At 44.0% G+C, this 24935-nt stretch overlaps 1 protein-coding gene across 5 annotated transcripts in view; it reads right to left on the reverse strand.

Moving 5' to 3' along the window:
• The window catches only part of CPED1 (cadherin like and PC-esterase domain containing 1), a 128860-nt gene that overhangs the window by 50289 nt on the left and 53636 nt on the right, over positions 1 to 24935 (reverse strand). For 4 of the 5 annotated variants that reach the window (XM_035127142.2, XM_035127143.2, XM_060279575.1 and 1 more), the window contains exons 6-17: positions 18368 to 18503; positions 15673 to 15829; positions 14273 to 14415; positions 13356 to 13425; positions 12713 to 12880; positions 11104 to 11208; positions 10205 to 10374; positions 8067 to 8123; positions 6261 to 6325; positions 3098 to 3142; positions 2125 to 2311; positions 696 to 864 (exon numbers count right to left, since the gene is read on the reverse strand). In XM_035127142.2, coding sequence (XP_034983033.2) covers positions 696 to 864; positions 2125 to 2311; positions 3098 to 3142; positions 6261 to 6325; positions 8067 to 8123; positions 10205 to 10374; positions 11104 to 11208; positions 12713 to 12880; positions 13356 to 13425; positions 14273 to 14415; positions 15673 to 15829; positions 18368 to 18503 — 1472 coding nt within the window. The remainder of the gene's footprint in view (positions 1 to 695; positions 865 to 2124; positions 2312 to 3097; positions 3143 to 6260; positions 6326 to 8066; positions 8124 to 10204; positions 10375 to 11103; positions 11209 to 12712; positions 12881 to 13355; positions 13426 to 14272; positions 14416 to 15672; positions 15830 to 18367; positions 18504 to 24935) is intronic. The other variant, XM_035127144.2, reaches the window with a different exon arrangement.

Raw genomic sequence — 24935 nt, forward strand, 5'->3', positions numbered from 1 at the left:
GAGGGCCTTCTGGTAGTTCCCTAACTGCGAGATGTGAGGTTACAGGGAACCAAGCAGAGGGCCTTCTCAGTGGTGGCGCCCGCCCTGTGGAATGCCCTCCCATCAGATGTCAAGGAAATAAGCAACTATCGAGTTTTAGAAGACATCTGACGGCAGCCCCGTTTAGGGAAGTTTTTAAAGTTTTAGGTTTTATCGTGTTTTTAATATTCTGTTGGGAGCTGCCCAGAGTGGCTGGGGAAACCCAGCCAGATGGGTGGGGTATAAAATTATTATTAATTATTATTATTATTATTATTATTATTATTATTATTATTATTATTAACCTGGAACCGTCCAAAATTATATGATTCTATGATCAATTGCACAGCACATGTCCTACTGTTGCAGTATGGACAGACGTAAAAGGGACTATCCAAGCACTCAATCATCCACATGCAACATGGAGTTGCTTTTGAGGACTTGCAAAAGTAGGAAGCCTCTGAAGCAGTTTGGAACTGAGACATATGCCCCAGGAAGAAGAAAAAGGATTGACTGAAACTGCGGAGGCAAGTGAACACATGCGATCCACAGACAACAGAGAGGAGATACTAAAACATTAAAGGACAATTTGATTCCTTTGCTGGAGAAGAATGCATGAAGCAACAAGGGTTGTACATGCGAAATTACTACTACTATTCCTCAAAACCAAACAGTACCTGCACAAAGCCACACACCATAAAGTCGTCAAACAATGGCAAGCTTGGGCGGTCTTCTCGGTAAATGATGATTTTGTACATGCTCACAATCTCGTGGAGCGATTGAGATCTATCTGTTACCAGGATATTTATTCTGTTTATTCCTAGTCCAAGAGGGTAATTTGCAACACTGTTTAAAAAAAGCACAATAGCAAGAAAATATCAGTGAAAAGTAGAGCAACCTGTGCACTTTATAGCTTATCATCGGAGGCCATAAAAACTTTTTTTTTAAAAAAAAAAGATTATAGATGAACTGAAGGTTTATCTGATGATAGCAGCTTTGTCTTTCTGCCCCTCTGTTCTCATTAACATTCCCAATGCTCTTTTAGCTCTATATTCCTGGATTTGAGATCTCCTGGATTCCTCAATCTACGCATGCACAACCAGTTCTGACCCAATTGGACATGGCTACAAGTCTACAGCGTGATGCAAGCTGGGTTCATTATGCATAGCTGGGGACCTTGTTTCTGGAGGGCTCTGGGCTATGTACAGTCTACCTGTTCTGCAACTTGTACATGCATAGGGAGTCATTAACATAGCCAGGTCAAAGCCTGCTGCGGCAAATCTGCAGACACATCAAGTCATAGGGTAAAAAAAGGGTAAAGGACCCCAAGACAGTTAAGTCCAGTCAAAGGTGACTATGGGGTTGCTGCCCTCATCTTGCTTTCAGGCCGAAGGAGCTGGTGTTTGTCCACAGACGGCTTTTTGGGTCATGTGACCAGCATGACTAAAGCACTTCTGGCACAACGGAACACCATGACGGAAGCCAGAGTGCACGGAAACGCCGTTTACCTTCCCGCCGCAGCGGTGCCTATTTATCTATTTGAACTGGCATGCTTTCGAACTGCTAGGTTGGCAGAAGCTGGGACAGAGCAACGGGAGCACAGTCCGTCACGGGGATTCGAACCACCAACCTTCTGATTGGCAAGCCCAAGAGTCTCAGTGGTTTAGACCACAGCGCCACCCACGTCCCTATACATCAAGTCATATGAAGAGCACCATAGCATCAGGGCCAATTTATTGGAGCAAACTGCCCCCCAAGGCTGCTTAAAGGGGCACCTTAGAAGCTGTGTCACCTGACAAATCTTCCAGGTGAAGCAGCATGCTCTTCTCCATGCGAACTACCAAACCAGTTAGGGATAGTATGGAGGAATCTGCTACAGCAGGCCTTCCTAAGAGGCAAGTCTACTGAGTGATGGACAACTAAGACATTGTTGGAGCAGATCCACCGAAATCAATTTCCTTATGTCCATTAATGGTGATAAGTCTCATCTGACTATAGCTTACTTGGATTTCAGCCACATTGTCTTATCACTAGGATTTGTGTGTGTTTGTGTTGTTGTTTTTTAACTCCATGTCTTTTGAATAATAGCCCACTCTCCCAAAATACCTTGGTCCGTTCTTCTCATCCAGGTGGGCTTCACAGCGACAGTTTGCAGGTTCTGCTCTAATCTTTATTGTCACCACATCAAATGGGACTTCAGAGTAGTATTCCTTGATTTTGGGGTCAAAATTAGGATTCAAATCCAAATGTGGATTGGTGAAGATCTGCTTGATATGAGGCAGGGAATCTTTATCTGTTACAAAAAGGGAAATCATTTTTTTAAAAAATAAGCAATTGGGCATTATCAATGGCTTGACTCCTTATTCTTGGCCAAATTCTATTCCCTTCTGTCAGGCATTATTTTATTTTTATTTTTTGCATATGAAAGTGGATAAAAAAAGCAGGTTTTAAATACAGTCGTACCTTGGATCCCGAATGCCTTTGAGTTGAATGTTTTGGCTCCCGAACACCGCAACCCAGAAGTGATTGTTCCGGTTTGTGAATGTTCTTTAGAACCTGAATGTCTGATGCAGCTTCCGATTGGCTGCAGGAGCCATGCCTTGGTTTCCGAACGTTTTGGAAATCGAACGGACTTCCGGAACGGATTCCGTTCGACTTCCGATGTACCACTGTAATCCAAACTGTTTCTGATGGGCAGTTCCATGGTTCTTCCCCCAGCATCACATGTAGTAAGATCTTTGAACAATTAGTATGGATTACAGTGGTAAAAGATCCTCCCACAGATTAATTGAAACATTTGTGAGGGTAATGAGAGGGAAAATGTGGCTAATGATGTCAGTCTTGAAAATGAATCAATTTGCAAGGTGGTTACCATATTGGAAGGAGACAGAAAGTAGATGATGTTTTGTTTCCTTATAGGTCTATAAATCCATCATTAGTATTTCTCAGTGCCTAAATATTTATTTTACCCAAGCCACTAGTGAAAGCAGAAATCATCCTCCAAAACGATTACATGAATACAGCGTGCAATTTTGTTGAATGAGCGCCACCTATTGCCAAAATCTTATGTTTGACTTACCATGAATGCAGTGTATTTCTTCAGCCAGATTTAAAAAACGCAAACCTAGAGGATAAAGCAAATACAATTCAGGATGGTTTGTGATACATCCAATACATACGTCTGCATCTGAGAAGAAATAAAAATATCATAGGGTTGCCATATTTGAAACAATGAAAATCTGAAAAGAAAAAAAGTTGTGGAGCTTTTTTTTTTAAAAAAAAAAACCCACCATTTTTGAGCTACTTTTATGGAAAATCTGCAAGAACGGCTGCCATAAAACCAGATTTTCCCGGATGTTTTCCCGCCCAGACACTGCAGCCAACTGCAGTATTCCAGATATGTCTGGGACATAGCTGCCAAGTTATCCCTTATTTTAAGGGATTTTCCCTTATGCTGAATAGGCTTCCTCGTGAGAAAAGGGAAAACTTGGCAGCTATGGTCTGGGATGTATTGCAACCCTAAAATATCATGGCAAATAACTCTGCCAGTCTCTGCAGAACAACCATGTCAGTTATAAAAACATTTCTGATTATCACGGCCAAAAGCCACAGAGAGACCAATATGATAGAAATGGACAGTACTTTTCCTAAATGTATTTCAAGAAGCAACAGCCTTAGAGGGAATAAATGGACAGCCTTATTCAAAGAGGGAAGAAAAGCACTGTGTAGGGCCATTTTAGTGGTAGGGGAAATAAAATGTTGAAGTAAGGGATTCATGCAATAACATCACAAACACCACCCAAAATGTGTTCATGGCACCAGCACAGTCACATTTCCCACACTAAATAACCAAGAATGGTCAGGATGGAATCTGTATTTATGACAGCACTCAAGTGACTGCTGTTAAGCCCCGTATTGTGCCCAATAAGCACAGGACGCCTTTGCCCGGCGGTGCTGTGGCCCATAGATTGCAGCAAAATACTGGGCAAATGTTTTTGCCCAGCATCTTCTCTGTGTGATGGGCTCATGGGAAAAAGCTGTCCCATGAGCCCTTGCTGCAGGGGGAGCGAAAAGCCCATATAAGACTGCTTCCCTTGGAGCTCACAGCCATTTTGCTTTGAGAGCTTCCTGCCCACCTACCCTCGGGTTAGAGCCTTCACTGAGCAAGTTTGGGTCACTGGTTGAAAGGGCCAGAAAGGATTCCCCCCCCTCTCAAGCTGATGGGCACTTGGTTGGTTCCCCGCCCCCCACCTTTCCCTCAGTGAATTTATGGCTTCCCTTTGTTAGGCGGAAGAACGTTGTTTGTTTGAGGGAGGAAATAGCATTGGGCAGGATCAACATAGTACAGCGGTACCTTGCAAGGCGAATTTAATTCGTTCCAACTGTCAATTCGTTTTACGAAAAATTCGTCTTGCGAAGCACGGTTTCCCATAGGAACGCATTGAAATTTAATTAATGCGTTCCTATGGGCTTCGGGGGACTGGCGACGGCGGCGCTTGCTCGCTTGCCTCAGGGAAGGCAGGCAGGTGGGTGGCAACAGCCCCGGCAAGCGAGCAGGCGCCGCCGCCGCCAGTCCCCCGGAGCCAAAGCGCAGCAGTGCGGGGGCTGCCGTCGCCTGTCTTCCCCAAGCCGAGGGGGAGCCAGGCGGTGGCAGCCCCAGCAAGCAGCGTCCGCTGCACTTCGGCTCCGGGCGCTGCTTGCCGGGGCTTGTTGCCGCCTGCTTGGCAAGCCCTGGGGAACCAGCTGTAGCGCAGGAAGAAGGCAAAGGAAGATTAGCTGTCAGCTTCCCGCGCTGACAGCTGATCTTCCTTTGCCGCCTTCCTGCGCTACATTCTATGGCAGCACTTCACAAGACGAAGCGGAGGCCATAGAAGACCTCGCCGTCTTATGAGTCCCTCGCGCAACACAAAATGCTTTCGTCTTGCGAGTTTTTCGTTGCGTGAGGCATTCGTCTTGCGAGGTACCACTGTATAGGGGGCCCCCCCATAAGGGGCCTGAGGGGAAGATTGACCATGGCAAAACCCAAGTGTGGTTTCAGTATCTCCCTGGTCCCCCAGTAAGACCCTGCTTGCTTGGCTTGCACCATGACAAGGTTCAACACTGGCCGACTCCTGTCGTACAGGTTTGGAGTGATCCAAACCCAAAACCAGGAGATCCATTCCATCAACATGGGGCTTGTGGAATGATGGACTGATCCTGGGACCCAATGCCATGCCAACCCTTGCCCTGCAGCTGCTCTCAATAAAGTTTTGGCCTGGTTTTAGCCCATCACCTTTGTACAGTCTGGTTATTTTCCTGTTCTCATGGGTCACATAATGCAGTGTTTCTCAACCTTTTTTGGGCCATGGCACACTTGTTCCGTCAAAAAAATCACGCGGCACACCACCATTAAAAGACGGGGCAAATCCTGGGGGTTGGGAATGGGTGGGGGACTGAGGAATAGGGAGGATGAGGTTGGTGTACTTGCTGAGAGAGCCCTCGAGCACCGCCTCCGTCGTCCTGCCTGTCGCCAGCTCCCCGCTCCCTCCTGGGCTGGCCGCGGCTGAGCTGGGGCTGCTGCTGCTGCCGCCGCCACCGCCTCCCTCCGGCCTCCCCGCTGGTGTAGCCGCTGCCGCCGCTGCTCCTTGACGGCCCGAGAGCCCTCCCCAGCTGGCGGAGGAGGACGGCGAGGAGCCCGCCGAGGTGGGGCGGCTGCTGCTGCGGCTGCTGCTGTTACTGCCGCCGCTGGACGGGGCTGCTGCTGCTCCAGAGTCCCCGCCGCCCTGCGCCGCTGCCGCCGCTGCCGCCACTGCCGCCGCTGCCACCACCGCCACCGCTGCCTTCTCCATTGAGCGCGCGGGGAGAGCGCGAGGAGGCGGCATCGGCCATGAAGTGCTGCCTCGCTCAGGGAGCGAGCGCGAGGAGATGACAGGAAAACACCCTTCGCGCCCTCGCGCCCTCCAGACTGACCCGGCCGGCTTCCTTTCCGGCGGGTCAGCGCTGCCTATTGGTGGCCGCAAATCGCCCTTCTCGTTGCCTCACATCGCGGCACAGCAGCCACCGTCTCGCGGCACAGTAGTGTGCCGCGGAACAGTGGTTGAGAAACGCTGACATAATGCACCTGCCTGGGCAAATGGCAATCTCCTTGAGGCAATTCTACTTGGCTGCAACAGTTTGGCTACATGGCCTTCATATTGCTCCGCCCATAAGTGATCCCCGCCCCCTTGCAAATAGAATGAGAGAGAGAATACAAACTTTATTACCTTCATGTTTTTCTCTAATTGTAGAATATCTTGTTTTCATGCCACCCTTCTCTGAGTATCCAGTCCTAATGATGAAATAGCAAAGAGTGTTTTTTTTAAAAAAAATATGTTTATTGGTTTTACAAAATAAGACATACAACACAAAGAAAACACAAAATATGCACAAAAACAAATTACAAACACTTCAAAAAAGAATATCAAAACAATCTTCTTACAAAAATTCTATAATTGTCGACTTCTTCCAATCCCTCCCCACTGCGTTTCCTGATATTACTTCCTTAATACTTTCCATATCTTGATTCCAATCTTTTAAATAATTATCTAAACATATTATAACTCTTATTAACTTGTCAATATTATAAATCTCTTATAACTATCTTAAAATACAATTCTATTCTAACTAAATCTTAAAACTCAATACAATAACACTTAACGAAATCTTAATATACAATAGCAAAGAGATTTCTAAGCTAACAAGTGCAAGGAAAGAAAACATCTGCATACAACACTGCTGTGAGGTTTCTTCCCCCCCCCAAAAAAGTACTTTCCTTTCACTCAAATTCTTTTGGTAACTGCTGACATTAATAAAATGGAAGAAGCTAATCTGGACTAGTAAAGGAACCCATAAAGGACCTTAGTAGATGGTCTTTGCTCCAATAATCTTTATAGGGAAAGATAATATAATTTAATCTAGCATGGATCATGTATATTTTTCATGGTATTCCATTAATAATGATTTAAAAATTCATTCAGTGGAAAGTTTCCATTGCATATGCAAAATTGACATTTGCCGGTTTTCGCCAGAGGCTTGACTTTCCCTACAGTGTTGGGACAAAAAAGAAAAAAAGTTGTCACCATCATGTTCTGCTTGTGAGTTTCTAAAATATGTGAATGCTGGACCGGGTGATCAAATTCTGCTACGTAGTTCTGATGACCCTAATCACTGCTACTGATAAATGATTCACAGAAGCGAACAAATGAGGTTCCCTAGGAGGGACTCGCCGCTGTGCAACCGCCACTCAGTTCAACAGGACTTGTAGGAGAAGTTTGTACACACTCAGGTGATGCAAATGGAGGTTGTGCAGTGACTGTATCTGTGCCCATTATTCCCTTGGCACCGGTTCTCCCAAGGTGCTCATGCGACTGCTTTATTATTATTATTAGGGATGCGGATGGCGCTGTGGTCTAAACCACCGAGCCTCTTGGGCTTGCTGATCAGAAGGTCAGCAGTTCGAATCCCCGCGACGGGGTGAGCTCCCGTTGCTCTGTCCCAGCTCCTGCCAGTCTAGCAGTTTGAAAGCATACCAGTGCAAGTAGATAAATAGGTACAGCTGTGGTGGGAAGGTAAACACCATTTCCGTGTGCTCTGGTTTCTTTCACAGTGTTTTGTTGTGAAGCAGTTTAGTCCTGCTGGCCACATGACCCAGAAAGCTGTCTGTGGACAAACGCTGGCTCCCTTGGCCTGAAGCAAGATGAGCTCTGTACACCATAGTTGCCTCTGACTGGACTTAACCACCCAGGGGTTGTTGTTATTATTATTATTATTATTATTATTATTATTATTATTATTATTATTATATACCACCCTCCATCAATAGATCTCAGGGCAGTTCACAGCATAAAAATACAAGATAAAACCACAAAATAAGAATAAGCATGGCTTATAAATTTGCTTTATACTATTACTACTACTTCTTCTTCTTGTTGTTGCTGCTGCTGTTTTATTTATACCCCGCCCATCTGGCTGGGTTTCCCCAGCCACTCTAGGCAACTTTCACATATAAACGCATGCTTTTAAATTCTCACCTAAGGCTTGACCGTTTCGTTTTCATCCAAGACACGTTTCTGGAATCCTTGTTTTGCCTGTGGAAAAAGAGTAAAATAATTCTTAAAAGTCCTTGATTCATAGTGTTAGAAGTGTAAGGACGGAATGGGAACATCTTTGCCTTGTCCAATTGCAAAGAAACATTGGTCTAATATTAGGAATGTGATTTACAGAACCAAGTCTCATGGATCCTATGGGATTCTTCTTGTCTTACACATACGCTATAGACGTTCTCAATGATTGCTATCTTATAGCAGTGAACTGCATTCCTTTGTGGGTAATAAGCCTAAGCCAAACGCGGTCATGACCACTCTACTTCCTGATTTCATACACAAACCCACCCCCTAGTACAATGTGAATTGTGGAAAAACTGCTCGTTCACTCTAACAGGAGATATTATTTAAATTACAGTATCAATGTCTATTTGGTTTAGTTGTATAGTTGTCACTGATCAGTCTTTGGCTACCTTTTATCAAAATGATTTTTTTCCCAGAAGCAAAGAAACTAGGCACAATTTTATGCCACTCTAACACCAATCTTGGGTGGGTTTTTTGGGGGGTGGGCGGGGCGGAGATGATGTGTCATGTTAAGCTCCTTTTGTGAAATCTTCAAAAAACATTTTAAAATGACCATTAAATGGATACTATACTCTTAAGACTTTTTCTGAGCAGCGATGATATGTACTGGACGAACACAGAGAATTGCAAGATTGTTATGCCAACCTAATTTATTAAATTTTGGTGTGTTAGCACTGCTCGGTATTCTTGGAAAAGCAGGCCCTGGAACACATCAATCTTGCCTCCTTTCCGTTTATTTGATTTTTCTCCCTTGCTTCTCCTGCTGAGAAAACACCTCAAACTCTGTTAAAACTGCTAAAAAGTTCCATTTAAGTACACAGACACACACACAATAGTTGGCACTCTAATCTAACGGATTACTGAAGATAATGAGCCAGAACTGGAACTCAAATGACAACTCCATTGTAGCCCTAGCCTAGAAATGGATATTGATATGTAATGGGTCATTGTGTCTAGCTGTTAACTTGAAGCCAACCAGGGATAGCTGTGCACAGTATTTCTGGATTGCAGGGGGCTGGACCAGATGATGAGCAAGATATTGGACCTGCGACCCACGGCTCTGAGAGAAAGCTAAATGAGGTTCCTCCTAGCGGATAGGGACAAGGACGTTACTGCCCCAGTGGCTTCCTTTTTAACCTCCATCTTACCCAAAAGGGTTCTTAATGAATCATCCCTCTAGGGCAGGCGTTGTCAACCTGGTCCCTACCACCCACTAGTGGGCATTTCAGGATTCTAGGTAGGCAGTAGGGGGTTCTACGGCACAAGCTGAATCCTCCTTCCATCAAGCACTGGTGGGCGGTAAGAAAATTTTACCATCAAGAAAGATGTATTAGTGGGCGGTAGATATAAAAACCATAAAGAAGGCTGATCGCCGAAGAATTGATGCTTTTGAATTATGGTGCTGGAGGAGACTCTTGAGAGTCCCATGGACTGCAAGAAGATCAAACCTATCCATTCTTAAGGAAATCAGCCCTGAGTGCTCACTGGAAGGACAGATCGTGAAACTGAGGCTCCAATACTTTGGCCACCTCATGAGAAGACTCCCTGGAAAAGACCCTGATGCTGGGAAAGATGGAGGGCACAAGGAGAAGGGGATGACAGAGGACGAGATGGTTGGATAGTGTTCTCGAACTGCGGGAGGCAGTGGAAGACAGGAGTGCCTGGCGTGCTATGGTCCATGGGGTCACGAAGAGTCAGACACAACTGAACAATTAAACAGCAGCAGCAACAACAACAACAACAACAACAACAACAGGTATAAAAAGGTTGACTACCCCTGCTCTAGGGAATAGGTGAAGCTAAACAATTGGGGACCTTGTGATCCTCGACAGCCTCACTCCTGTCCCTTTTAAATTTATCCTTGTGTTTTGAAATGTTTTAACTCTTAATGCCAATAAAGGCATTTGTATTTATATTTGACTAGATGACTCTAGGGGTCCCTTCCAACTGTATGATTCAATGCAATGAAGTGTATCATTCTCGAAGTCCAAAGCATGGAAAAAATCTCTAAACCCAGAAATAGGATCGAATTGCCACCTTACCCCTTTGGAAGGTTTGCACCTGGTACTTTGTTAATGATGTGCAACTGTTCAAGTAAATTTGAAAGGAGCCAATGCACAGTCAGGATCGAGCCAAGTTTTCCCCCCGGATTCACCATGCGATAAAGGTCATGCATCAAAAAATGGGTCTTGGGAACAGTGGAGGGGAACAGCTGAAAGGAAAAAAAGCGAATGTGGATCAGATTAGTAAAGACATGCAGTTGATTTACAGTTGTAGAAATATTTATAGACTGCTTAATCATAAAACTCAATAATAATAATAATAATAATAATAATAATAATAATAATAATAATAATAATTTTATTACTTATACCCTGCCCATCTGGGTAAGCCTCCCCAGCCACTCTGGGTGTCTTCCAACAGAATATTAGAAACACAATAAAACCATCAAACACTAAAAACTTCCCTAAACAGGGCTGCCTTCAGATGTCTTCTAAAAGTCAGGTAGTTGTTTATGTGGTGTACATAGTTTAATTACCAATAAACCGGTTAAAGCCACAAAGCTGCTTTTAAAAATACGTAAAATAATTATCAATAGAACGCAAAATCAGTAAATCTTTTAAAGCAAATATAGCTAACTAAATTATACAACTGTGTAGGTTGAAGTAAAAAATCAGCTGGCATAAAAATGATAGTGAGAGTGCCTGTTTAATGTCAATAGGCAGGGAGGTCAAAATGATAGGTACTGCCACACTAAAAGATTTAATCCAACATTATACAGCCCTTGTGAAATTACAAGTACACACTGATAAGACCTATTTTCCTCTATTTTCTTTCTCCCTCCTCTGGTGAATAAAAATCGTATCAAAGGCATGTGGGAAAATATTCGCATTGCCAAAAAAAGACTTGCTATAAAACAAAACGACAAATGTTGGCTTACCACTTCATATTGTCCTAGATTCTGCAGCTCTTTTACAAAATTGATCAGTGGGTTTAGTTCTTCTAAAGTTAGACAATGGTCAAATTCCATTGGGAGATGCTCTTCCTGTGAAAGGAAAGCAGAAGATCATAGGGAGTAGGAGAAGCCTTGGGTCCGAAGGCAAAGTACATATGTTCTGAGGCAGACAGCTCTCTGCTACTGGCACCCTGACTCCTTGACCAATAAAAAGCTTTATTATTTCAATCTAGCAACAATTCCTAACATTCTTAACAAACTATAGCTCCCATATTTCTTTGTTGGCAGTCATGTGTTGTAAATGTGTGCGGTAAAAAGGTCAAGGAACCCTGAACAGTTAAGTCCAGTCAAAGGTGACTATGGGCTTGCGGCGCTCATCTTGCTCTCAGGCGAAGGGAGCCAGCATTTGCCCACAGACAGCTTTCCAGGTCATGTGGCCAGCAGGACTAAACTGCTTCTGGTGCAATGGAACACCATGATGAAAACCAGAGCGCAACGGAAACGCAGTTGACCTTCCCGCTGCAGCGGTACCTATTTATCTACTTGCACTGGTGTGCTTTCAAACTGCTAGGTTGGCAGAAGCTGGGACAGAGCAACGGGAGCTCACCCCGTCATGGGGATTCGAACCATTGACCTTCTGATTAGCAAGCCCAAGGGGCTCAGTGGTATAGACTACAGTGGCACCTGCATCCCCATTGTAAGTAAATGTGTCCTGGTGTGCTTTAAGTGTATGGTTTGGATCTGCTGGCTGAAATTAAGTAAATGAGTTTAGGATTGAGATATTGGGAGGCACAGCTCCAAATACATTCTAGAATCATAGAGTTGGAAGGGACCACGATGGTCATCTAGTCCAACCCCCTGCAATGCAGGAATCTTTTTGCCCAACATGGAGCTTGAATCCAGATTAAGAGTCTCATGCTCTGCTAACTGAGCCATCCAAGATATATAGAAAAGGCTGAAATGGTCCATAGTTTGGAGGATTGTCAGCCTATGCTTTCCTAACTTCTCTTGCCTGTTGAAGAAGGCCAAATGATTTCTTTTCATATAATAACAGGATGCAAACCATGTTCAGGATTATGCTTAAAGTAAACAGAATGCTAGAAACTGGGTGAGCACACTATCTGAACTTATGAGATTCTACACCAGGCACTCCCAAACTCGGCCATCCAGATGTTTTCGGATTACAATTCCCGTCATCCCTGACCACTGTTCCTGTTAGCTAGGGATGATGGGAGTTGTAGTCCAAAAACATCTGGAGGGCTGAGTTTGCGGATGGTTCTACATCATGCCAGCAGCATGTTTCTGGAACCTCATATCTCTGCCTCACAGGACAAGACATGACCCACCTCCAGGTTAAAACAGAGTAACATTAACATTAACCATGGTTAGCACTGGTGCCAAGTTAAACCTGGTCGAGAGTACAAGAGGATTTTTGAGAAAGAAGTTGCTGGCTTGGCAGGAGCATAGTCTTCATCTTATGCTGAACAAACACAGAAAAGCAAAGACATTTTACAGGGTGGTCAGATTGTTGTTGTTTATTTTTTAAAGCAACTAATAAGTTTAATAAATAATAGATAAACGGATCTACCAGTACCTTAATCCCTGCTGATCGGTAAACGTTCTGCAAAGCCTCAAAGAAAGTAGAGGAAGATGACTGATTTGATAAGAGAATTCTGAAAGTATCTCCAAGAAGGGTTTCTTTAACAGTTTGGTCCTGAAAATCCGACTCTCCCTCAGCTTGAAAATCAAAGTGTTCATGTACCTAGGAAGGTTATTAACTTAAAGTTATTAACTCGTTCGGAGAGGAATATTTATCAAGCTCTCAGTACCTGCAGTTTGACAGTAAATATGGAAGCCATCTGGGCTTGTTTATCAGAACAGAATATGGGCAATGATCACGATAGTAAACACACAAGCTAGGAGCCCAAAGCAGGTCTGGGAGCCCAAGGGAGATGCTTTATACCGAGTCACACTATGACACATCAATTGTCCCTCTGGAAGGGCTGGCAACATGCAATTTAGCCTTCAGATCCAGGCTAAATTGACTTGTGGGGATGGAGATAGCCCTGGAAGGGTGAAGCAAGTGTTTCTCGGTTTGCTTTTATGTTCACTGCTCCAGTGAAAGGCCCGTGGTTTCTGCAGTATAAGGAAACTTTACTGGGAATTCCTATAGGATTTCCTCTCGCCCAGCCACAGGCAGCTGCTCATGTGGGAAAATGCTGCCGACGCTTGCTTACCTCAAGAATAACCGGATCCATATTGCTGAGCCCAACGTCAAAGGTTAGCATCTGAAAGCAGGAACTGCACCTGAAATAAGATGCCAGAAACGAAGGGTGGGTTCTGTCTTCAAAGGAGGCAATGACCTAAGATACAGATTTCAAAATGCACTACGTCTCTCTCAGAAAGCCCCCTTTGCTCATTGGAATGACTGGCTTGTGAGTAATACTGTTACGAGGGGTGTTTTTTTTTTTGTAGGGGGGGGGGGCGAGATAGATTGTATGCATGAAACCAGGATTCAAATCCTGGAATAGCCAGGCTAGCTTCCTGGAGAGATAATGGCCCTCTAACTATGGGCCATTAAGGTAACAAAGGAAGTGACTCTGTGCCAGACCAAAAATGGGTGGGCCCCTCCAACTCGCTGGTAGCTAGAAAGACAAAGGCCAGAATTGAGAGTCAAAAGCTGGGCAAGGGGAGAAGCAAGACCCTCTTGGGGCGTTGAGGCTGTGAGCCCCTTCACTGTAGGCTCAAGTTGTATATATGTGTAAATAAACCAGATATTATAAAGACACCACAATCTCCGCTGACCCTCATTCAGAAACCCTGGAATCTTGCACCGCTCAGAGATTGGGGGTTGCCTGCAACAATACTTTAACCAGGAAGGAGCAAAGAACTTTGGAAAGTGTTCAGTGGCTTCAGATAGCAGATTCCAAGAAGATATCTTTTTTTTAAAGTCTTTCTCCTTACCAACAGATACTTCTTTCTGTATTTATCCCTGTTTTAGACTCTGAGCATTCAAATAAACCCATCAAGGCAAAGCTACATGGCTCCATTATGTCCCAGACTTTGGAAGCCAGCTTCAAGGCACTCTCATATTCCAAAGAGCACCTCTAAGAAAATTTAGCTTATTTCAATTTGTGTGCTTCAATCTCCTTACTGGCTGGAGGCCTTTGGTCCGGAAGAAGGGGCTTCACTAAAAACCTCAGTTATCAATAAGAGTTTGGTTATTGCTTCTTTCATGTCCTCCAGCGCCTGCTGCGGGGAACTGCCCTTCAAGAAGGTTTCGAAAAAGGCTTGCAGCTGCAAATGAAAAGAAAAAGAAAAATGCATGAGTTTTCAAAACCATGAATTATGTTGCATTTCTTCAACTTCATGAAATTCATGAAGCCACAGCCCAGCAAGAGGTGGGATTCAAGATTATATCTGTAATATGCAGCCTGGCTGAAATAAGGACCCTAACATACTATCAGCATCTTACTGGACATTGAAGGAACTGGCTGGACCACTATCCGGTCAAGGTCTAAAAGGGTGAAAATGATAGACAGAGAAAAACATGGATGGGAACTTGAGAGAGAGAGAGAGAGAGAGAGAGAGAGAGAGAGAGAGAGAGAGAGAGAGAGATTATCCTATTGTATTGTGCACATCTCTAAAGGTAAAGGGACCCCTGACCGTTAGGTCCAGTTGGGGACAACTCTGGGGTTGCGGCGCTCATCTCGCTTTACTGGCCGAGGGAGCCGGTGTACAGCTTCCGGGTCATGTGGCCAGCTCATGACTAATCCACTTCTGGTGAACCAGCACACAGAAACGCTGTTTACCTTCCTGCCGGAGCGGTACCTATTTATCTACTTGCACTTTGATGTGCTTTCGAACTGCTAGGTTGGCAGGAGCAGGGACTGAGCAACGGGAGCTCACCCCGTCACGGGGATTTGAACTGCCGACCTTCTGATCAGCAAGCCCTAGGCTCTGTGGTTTAGACCACAGCGCCACCAACATCCCCTGCACTTCTCTAGGCCAGCGTTTCTCAACCGCTGTTCCGTGGCACACTGTTCCGCTGGCTGGTGTGCCGCGATGTGCGGTGATGAGAAGGGCGATTTGCATTGTCACGTGCCTGGCGGCTGCCAATATGCAGTGCTGACCCGCCGGAAAGCAATATTTCTCCTCCTCTTTCCCAAAGCTCACTGCAAACGAGCCTGGCGGCCGACAATCTACAACACTGACCCACCAGAAAGCAATATTTGGCAAGTGTTTCTTACAGTCATAATTATAATATAGGGCGGCACAGAGTTAAATTTTTTAACTTTTTTAATGGTGGTGTGCCTCGTGATTTTTTTCACGGAACAAGTGTGCCGTGGCCCAAAAAAGGTTGAGAAACACTGCTCTAGGCGATTTCAAAATCTGAGCACTCTCCCCAGCGCATTTATAAAGCCACCTTTCATTTCAGTGCACGGTGGATAAGATGCAAAGAGCTTCTTACACGAGTGGGAAAATAAAACAAACCAAGCGTTTTTCAAACTCTTTAGTAATAAAACTGAAATGAAGATGGAAGCACAGGCTTACCTTGACTGAAAAGTGCTTCTTCTTGGGCGGATACCAGACGACAGCAGTTGAATGAATGAATGCCCGCAGAGGTGTTAAAGATGTCACCAGCACATACACTTTGATAATGACTGAAATGTCTTGAATTTTAAAGGTGCCTTTAGTGGAGGATGGATGCCTGGAAAATTACAACACAATGTTAGGCAAGGGCATGCTTCCTTTCTATCAAAAGTTCTTCGCTTCCTGTTTTACTGGAACAAAAATGCTTCACATAATGTTCCTCAGTGCAAACATTTTCCTGCTGAAATAGAGCCAAAATGGTACCCCACCTTCTGAGGACCCATAGTTTGAATATATCTCACTGCACAATTCGGACACCAACCTTCGCCCTCCGTTTCACATAGCAGCAATATACCCAAAAACCTGCAGAACCAGCGTGCTCCAATTTGGACACACCGGCCACATTTTGATGCTGTGCTAAACACCAGTTTAGCCATACGGTTGATATTTGCTTGCTTAATGCAAGCCATAGTTAACATTAGCCACAGTTTTGTCCATTCGGATGACATGACAAGTTGTGATGGAACAAAAGCAGAAACGAAAGCCTCAGATGTTCTTGCAGCCATGATGACAGGGGAGAGAAAGGCCGTTGCATGTGAGCAGAGGCGGCAACTATAGGGGGCTCTGGGTGCCTGAGCACCCACAAAATTTTTATTGTGGGTGCTCAGCACCTACACTGTGGGGCCCCCGACGCAACTTCTGGTGCCTCAAGAAGCACCGGAAGTCACGTCCGAGGCCTCACGAGACCACAGAGATGCTTTCCAAGGTACAGGAATTTGACTTTCAGGTTCTGAGGCCGGGGGGAGGGGCGCGTGTAACGTCATGACGTCACATGCCCTGAGCACCCACAACCTGGAACCCAAGTTGGCTCACTGCATGTGAGCATGGAATGAGGATAGGCTCATTCACATAATACTTCGCTATTGTTCAGTATAAGACAGGTCCTGAAAGACCTACATTGGTTTCCAGTGCATTTCCGAGCACAATTCAAAGTGTTGGTGCTGACCTCTAAAGCCCTAAAACGCCTCGGCCCAGTATACCTGAAGGAGCATCTCCACTCCCAACATTCAGCCCGGACACTGAGGTCTAGCACCGAGGACCTTCTGGCAGTGCCCTCCCTGCAAGAAGTGAGGTTACAGGTAACCAGGCAGAGAGCCTTTTTGGTGGTGGCCCCTGGCCTGTGGAATGCCCTCCCATCAGATGTCAAGGAAATAAACAACTATCTGACTTTTAGAAGACATCTGAAGGCAGCCCTGTTTAGGGAGAAGTTTTAATGTTTGATGTTTTGTCGCTTTATTATCATCATCATCATCATCATCATCATTCATTCTGTTGGGAGCCGCTCAGAGTGGTTGGGGAAACCCAGCCAGATGGGTGGGGTATAAATAAATTATTATTACAGGTAGGTAGCCGTGTTGGTCTGAGTCGAAGCAAAATAAAAAAATTCCTTCAGTAGCACCTTAAAGACCAACTAAGTTTATATTTTGGTATGAGCTTTCGTGTGCATGCACACGAAAGCTCATACCAAAATATAAACTTAGTTGGTCTTTAAGGTGCTACTGAAGGAATTTTTTTAAATTATTATTGTTATTGTTATTAAAGATTTGATTGCAGCTACAGTCAGTAAGCTCTCAGCCGCATTCCTGTTTACTATTATGCGCCAATAAGTTGAACTCAGGTTAAATTTCTTTTAGCTCTCCTGTGCGCTCCTGTGAAATTCATTGTCATAAAAGATACAGTATCCCAGTTGGTCGTTTGCATCTAGAATAGCGCTGGTGCCTGTGTGTACTTGAGCCGGCTTGTTTGCTTCTTTTCCTGGCTCATTTGCAATCATATAACAGGAGACACAAACGGGATGTAGACAATTAATCTCACCAAAAAATATATTTCCCTACTCTGTGATTGCCAAGATAACAGAAATGCAGGGGTAGGGAACACCAGGGTGACCGGTGGAGGTGGGTGGAGGCATCCTTCATTCTGAAGAAGTGTGCATGCACACGAAAGCTCATACCAATAACAAACTTAGTTGGTCTCTAAGGTGCTACTGGAAGGAATTTTTTTTTACTTTGTTCCTTGCTGCTCACAATTCTTCCCATGCAAAGGCTGACATAGTGTAAATCAGTGGTTCCCAATCAGCCAATTACCAAGGACCCCCTATTTTTCAGAAGCCAAGCCACGGACTCTCTACTTTTGAAAATTTTGATAACTCTATGGTAGTTACCTCTGGAAAGCAAGTTTTTGAACAAAGGATTTTAGGTACACTAAAAAAAAAAGCCCAGACTATAAAATTTTTGATATTGCCATGCAAAAATGTCAAAAAAATAGTTGGAGGGGAAACAAGGAATGGAGCTGTGGACCCCCTGGGTGTGTTCTGCGGACCCCCAAGGGAGGACCCAGACCCCTAATTGGGAACCCCTGGTCTAAATGCTATTTTCCCTGCAACTAGAGTAAGTTCTGGGAGGGTGAGGGGAAAGATCTTGAAAAATAACAAGGTAGTTGGTAATTGGTTGGCATAAAGTGGGTGGTTGCTTGCAAATACCCCTTCCAGTTCCAAAACTGGCATCATAAAAGAATCCAAATACATCATGGGAGAAATGTAGCATTTAGTTCAACCCACACAGGTGCAGCTATTAAGAGCAGAAAACCATTCTCTTACCGCTGAGCATTCTCGATCGGCCGACGCAACATTTGTGTAAAACTTGTCCTTTTGTTATCGTCTTGGGACTTCACGGTATGAAGAGGTGCAATGTTTGATTCGGGGCAGGCAGAAAGGGCAACTGGAAGATGTACATCTGAAACAACATGAAGTTGGAGAAGGAATGAAAACCAGAAGATCGTTAAAGTAGCTAGCGCCTCTCTTTTCAGGAATTGCCATGTTTTATTATTATTATCTTTCGCTTTAACATTTCACCGTGTACACAGAGTGCTTTATTATTCCACCTTCTTACATTTTATTTATTATGCTCATGCCCTGTTCTTCTTACAGGAGACAGAGAGTGTCTTATATAAGATTTCCAGTGGTGGAACATTTTCAGACACTTAGCCAGGTTTCTACAGGCTTAACTTAATTCAAAGTGGCATGGCATTGGCATGGCTTATGATATGCTTTACACATTGCACAAAATGGTGGGATAGGAAGTGAACATATCTGGTGTTGTATATAAGTAATCAAATCGATGGAATGCTGCCAATCAGTTGAATTAAATGCTTCCGGTATAGCACCAATAAATTGCTTCACAGAAGTTATCTACAGGGATGAAACTGCAAGCGTATTGTAATGAGATCTGCCAGTAGAGGGTGTGCTCTCCCTTTCTCTTCCCCACTCTTTTGTGACAAAGCCTTTTTTGTTCATATGTGGTGTGGCTTTTCATTAACTACAGCAAAGTCCATTTTTAGACATTTCTTAATGCTTAAGAGAGAAGTCAAGCTGTTCTTATTATTCCCAGATCTCATTACTTAGCACGAGACCACACAGTGCTAAGCTTATTAAGTGATTAATATAACTTCTACTTAAACAGATCTGCTTTATTTCAATATGCCAATCTATGAACATAATTGAGGCTACAGGATGCCTAATTATTGCACAGGAATAAGGAATTAGTGACAAAATGTTATTCAAAAGAATGCACAAGCCAAAGGACCTTGGCAACTGCATGCAAGGCCACAATGATCTGATCACAGTTATGACTATATGGACTATATGGACAGTTCCGGCTATATGGACTCTGTTCTGAAACCATATGCTATCAGTGCTCCCAGCTACGTACGTGACACCACAGATTTTCTGAGGAAAATACAATATTTGAACAATCTTCCTAACAATACTATACTAGCCACTATGGATGTGGAATCTCTATATACCAACATCCCACACAATGATGGTTTACAAGCCATAAGGAACACCATTTCAGATAAAACCACAGCGGACTTTGCTACCAAACTCTGCCACTTTGTCCTTACCCACAACCACTTCAAATTTGGTGATGACCTGTTCCTCCAGATCAGCGGCACAGCCATGGGCACCCGCATGGCCCCACAGTATGCCAACATCTTCATGGCAGATTTAGAACAACGTTTCCTTAACTCCTACCCACTCAAACCTCTCCTGTACCTGCGATACATTGACGATATTTTTATTATCTGGACACATGGACAACAGACCCTGGAAACCTTCCACCAGACATTCAATGACTTTCACCCCACCATCAACCTAACAATGAACCAATCTATGCAAGAAATACATTTTTTGGACACTACTATAAAAATACAGGATGGACATATAGACACCACCTTATACAGAAAACCAACTGACCGACAAACATATCTACATGCTTCTAGCTACCATCCCAAACATACCAAACAATCCATCGTATACAGCCAGGCCTTACGTTACAACCGCATCTGTTCCAACTCTACAGACAGAGAATCTCACCTAAGAGATCTACAGCAAACCTTTTTAGAACTAAAATATCCACCTGATGAAGTTAAACAACAGATCAACAGAGCCAGACAGATACCTAGAGAGAACCTGCTGCAAGACAGACCCAAAAAAGAAAAAGTCTCTTCCCCACCTCGGGGGGAGGAGATGTTGTGGGCGCCACGAGGCCTTCACGTGGGGGGGAATGGTTAGCATTCCCCCCAGCCCATTGGTCATCTCCCTGCCGCGGCACGCCCCTAGCACAGCCAATTAGGTCGCTCTGGGGGGCGTGGCTCGCCTATTTGAACAAGAGCGCGGCAGGGACTCTGCCTTGCTTCTTCTGGATTCAACAACTGCGTTTCCCCTCATCGGATCTGGATCGTCGCTGATGCCTTTTTCCTTCGGCATCCTGACGGATCTTGTGAGAGCAAGGAGCAGCTGCTGTAGGGTATCGTATGCTTGCGGGGTGTGTGTGGGGGGGGACAGCCTGGAAATTTGCATCTCTGCCTTGTGTTTTCATTTAGCCCTTTGTATTTCTCTCTGCCGCTGGGAAAAACCCGTCCTTGCGAGCTACTTTAAAAAACAAAAAACAAAAACAAAGACAAAGACAAAAAGCGAACCCCTCTACATCCCCTTGACTAATGTGTGCGTTTGTTTTGTATCGGGTTGCTGCTACACGTGCATAATTCACCTCTGCTTTTATTTTGCAAAAGAAGCCAGAGCAGCACAACCTATTTAGTTGCCTTTTGTTTAATTAGCAGCTTCGTGCTTCAGTAGCTTTGGGAGTGTTGCCGAGGGTTACTTTGTTGCTATCGTGGTTAAATCGTCCACCCCACCCCACCCCCTTTCGCTGCTCCTAGACCCCTTTTTACAGCTAGTTCTAATCGCTGTTGCTATTTTCCCTGTGCTTGCTAACATTTTCAGTGTTTAAGGCTTAGAGGGAACTGCTGAATGTTTTTCCCTTTGCCGAGTTGCTGAGGGTTGCCAAGACGACCATGAAGCAGTGTGCATCGCCATTTTAATAGAACACGTGGCCACAAAGTTTACAAAAAGTTAAAATTCCTTGCCTTTTCTGGTCGCAAACTACAGTGAGTCTGCTTTTAAAACCCTTAACTGTGAGCTGCTGATATAGATATTGCAGGGTAAATTGCCCCTGGATTGCTTCCATTCACTGAGCCATTGGCCTTAATTACTGCAGTTGCTATAGTTATGTTTGCATATTACCAGCCTTTTTCCCAATTTTGCCCTCAGTGTCGGACTATTCCCTGGGACAGGGAAGGATTGCTGGGTCCCCTTTGTTGATTTTTGCTTCGCAAAGGTTCCCAATAAGTCGCGTAGAAAATAAAAAATGAGAGAGTCGGCTGAACTGCTGCTTAAGGGCTTGGCAGTTTCTACCTATCAGCAAAATCACCTTAATCCCAGTTTCTTTGTTTCCCTGATCACCGTGCAGTCTTGGGTCGGATCCAGTAATTACTGCTTAAGTACTGCTTAATTGCCCAGCAGTTTCCAGTCAGCCTGCTTACATTGTTTCCTGATCGCCTAGCTGACCAGATCGCCTGGCCTTTAGATATATTTGCTCCTCTGCAGTTTACTTTGCCAATAGCAGCAGTTGTTACATAGTTTAGCTGCGGGGAAGTTTTATCAGGCCCATAGCAGTTTTGTTACACAGTATAGCTGCTCTGAATTATCTGGGCCGGCTTTAAGTGAGACGTTGCTTGCTACTATAAAACGCTTACCTGTTCTTTTAACATTTTGTTACATGCTTCCTGTTGCAAGTCCTCCCCCCCCCCCGTTTTGTTTCAGTATTGTATTCTCAATTGTTTAAGAAACAGTACTTGCTGCCTTAGCCTCTTTAAGCTGTGGGTTGATTATTTGAATTTGGCATCTGCTAGCTATTATTACATCTGCATACAAAATTCTCTTTCAGAATAAAAATACAATAAAATAATAATTAAATAATAATGAATGATAATAAAATCAGGACCTCTCTTCATGTTACCACACATTTAGCCCAGTAATAATAAATAAGTAAAAAATTAATAATAATAAAATCAGGACCTCTCGTCATGCTACCACACATTTAGCCCAGTATCCTTACTTCTTTTAGGGTAAATTTCATCATAAGGAAATCCCAGTATTAAGACTGCTTAGGATCTTTTTACATTTTGAGTGAATTTAACTGGTAGTGGCTTTTCCTTTTATGCTGCGGTTTGCTTGCTTCTATATCTCTGTGGGCATCACACTAAAAGAAGAAGAAGAAGCCTGCTTCTGGCCAGTATACACTATACTGTACTAGATTCCCTTTGAAATAGCTCTGTTGATGGGAGCACGGTGCCTTAAAACGGCAAGGTTGCACACTGATCCCCATGTGGGACAGCTGCATATTCATGCATTGCAGGGGGTTGGACTGGATGACCTACAGACCCCTTCCAATGCTACAGTCTATTCAACTCACTGTCCCAGCATAAATGTACTTTAGGGTGGTTTGATTTATAGTGTCCTTTTTGGAAAGTAATAATATAATAAAGAGAGAGTAATAATATAATAAAGAGAGAGAAAGAAACAAAACACACACACACACACACACACACACACAAAAAAAAAACACAAAACAAAACCAGGGTCGCAGGTTCCATCCCCATATGGGGAAGGCTGCATATTCTTGCATTACAGGGGGATGGGCTGGATGACCTCTTGGGTCCCTCGAACTCTAAGGTCAAGTCAAACTCTGAGGTACTGTTTCTAGGTTGGTAGGATAGTAGTGTTGTTAACGCCAAGTTTGCAGGTTCAATTCCCATATTGGAAGCTGCGTACTCTTGCAATACGGGGGGCTGGACTAGATGACCACCAGGGGAGGAAAACAAACAAACAAACTAACAAACACAAAAAAAAAAAAAAAAACAACAAAAAACTCAGATTCTATGAAGCAGATGTAGCTTGGGGGTTGCATAACGCCATAACCTTCAACAATTTTCTGATGGAATTAGGGGCACCCTACCATATTCCTACTTTTCCCACACCTTTAAAAGATTCCACATCCTTAAAAATTTTGGTTATTGAATTCAGATTTGTCCCCTGCGAGAGTCCGGGATGCACAGTAGACTGCTTTAAATGGTGTCTAGTCCAGGTGTGTCCAAGCCCACGCCAAACAAACTTCAGCATTCTTAATTAAAATAAATAAATAAGTATTGTCAATCCAGTCAGTGTGCATAATATTGAGTCACATTATTGAGAATAAACCCCGCTTCCTGAGGGGTCCTGCTTGCTAGGCGATGCAGACAATATTGGGGCATTGGCTGGTCATCAGCATAGATATTATCAACACTCGGGGGCATATTGTTTGGTGACTGTTTTTTTTGGCAAGAGCAATATTGGTTTGCAATCTTATTTATTCGATTAGAACCACAGGGACACGTCAGGCTGTTTCTATGCTTGGTCGCTGATTAACCCACTCCCTCCCCGTTAATTGCCTGCGTACATTCTGCCCATTGCAAATCTCATTGATGGCAGTATGAAACAGTGCTTTAAATAAGAAATAAGTACACCAATAATAATAATTATTAATATTTAATAATAATAACAATAAGCACCGTGCAGATATTTACAATCTCAAATATCTTTTGTATTGTATCGAATATAATTGGATTAATGTTACTACTGCAATAATACATATTAATAATAATAATAATTAAAACAACAACAAAGCATATATTACAATCCGTGCTTTCTATCGCTTTGTCCTGGGCCCTGTAGTTTATTTTGAGAATGATTTTGCTGGGCTGCTTAGCCTCGGGCTAAGGATGGCGTGGTTTGTGTACCACTAACAGCCTTACTTAAATATAAAATTAGAGGTCTTTGAGGCCAGGATTCCAGTTCAGAGCTCATTCACTTTTGGTTGGGAATCCCAGCATATATTAGCACAATATGAGGGTTTATGCTGTTGGATCTTTCGAGATCCAAAACTCCCCTCTTCCAGAGTTCTTCACTTCCCCTAGCACGCATATGGTGGATTGAGTCTCTGGGGACTCTTGAACTTCGCAAGCCAGGCTGGCCATTCGGGGCGCTTCTGGCTGGGTAAACCGCTGGACTTCATTCCTCTTCATATGGGTGTACTCCTGACTGAACTTCTTGGATCTTTACAAGGGGATATCTCTCTGGCAGGACAATTGGTAATTCTTTCCACATTATCAGATTCAGTCAGGGCTCCTTCATGGACACCAGTGGTGCATGAAGTTGGCGGTTACATACAATTTAACCTTTCCAAGTTTCTTCTCATTGTAGTGGCTCTTCACCTTGGTGGAAGGACTTCAGAGATCTCTGTGTTTGTCTTTGGATTGATAGTCGAGCTGTCGTAGGTGTCCTTGCAGAGCAGGCGTCGAATTCCAAGAGGATGTCGCTCCGCTCTGTGCATTTGTGCAGCTTTGCCTTAAGTTTATCATCAACTTCTCAGAATTTTTTCCCGGGGTTACTAATGGCATTGCGTTGACATACCTCAACGGGCTGAGGGAGTAGTGGCATCTTATAAGAGGGCCTGGGCGGATGTGATGGACTTAGGTCCAAAATCATTGGTGTCAGACTTTGTGGCCTTTTGGCTTGCCTGGTTACTATTGCATGCTATTTAACCTTTGGAAGTTTCTTTCATAATAGTTCCAGTTCACCCTGGATGGAGGACTTCAGAGATCGCCACGTTCCTTTGGGATGGATAATCGAGCTGTCATCGGTACCCTTGCAAAGCGGTCCAAGATGATGTCACTCCCACTCTGCGCAATTGTGCAGCTTCACCTTAAGTTTCTCTTCGACTTACCAG

The sequence above is a fragment of the Zootoca vivipara genome, chromosome 10 (genome assembly GCF_963506605.1).
Source record: "Zootoca vivipara chromosome 10, rZooViv1.1, whole genome shotgun sequence".
Classification (NCBI taxonomy): Eukaryota; Metazoa; Chordata; class Lepidosauria; order Squamata; family Lacertidae; genus Zootoca; species Zootoca vivipara.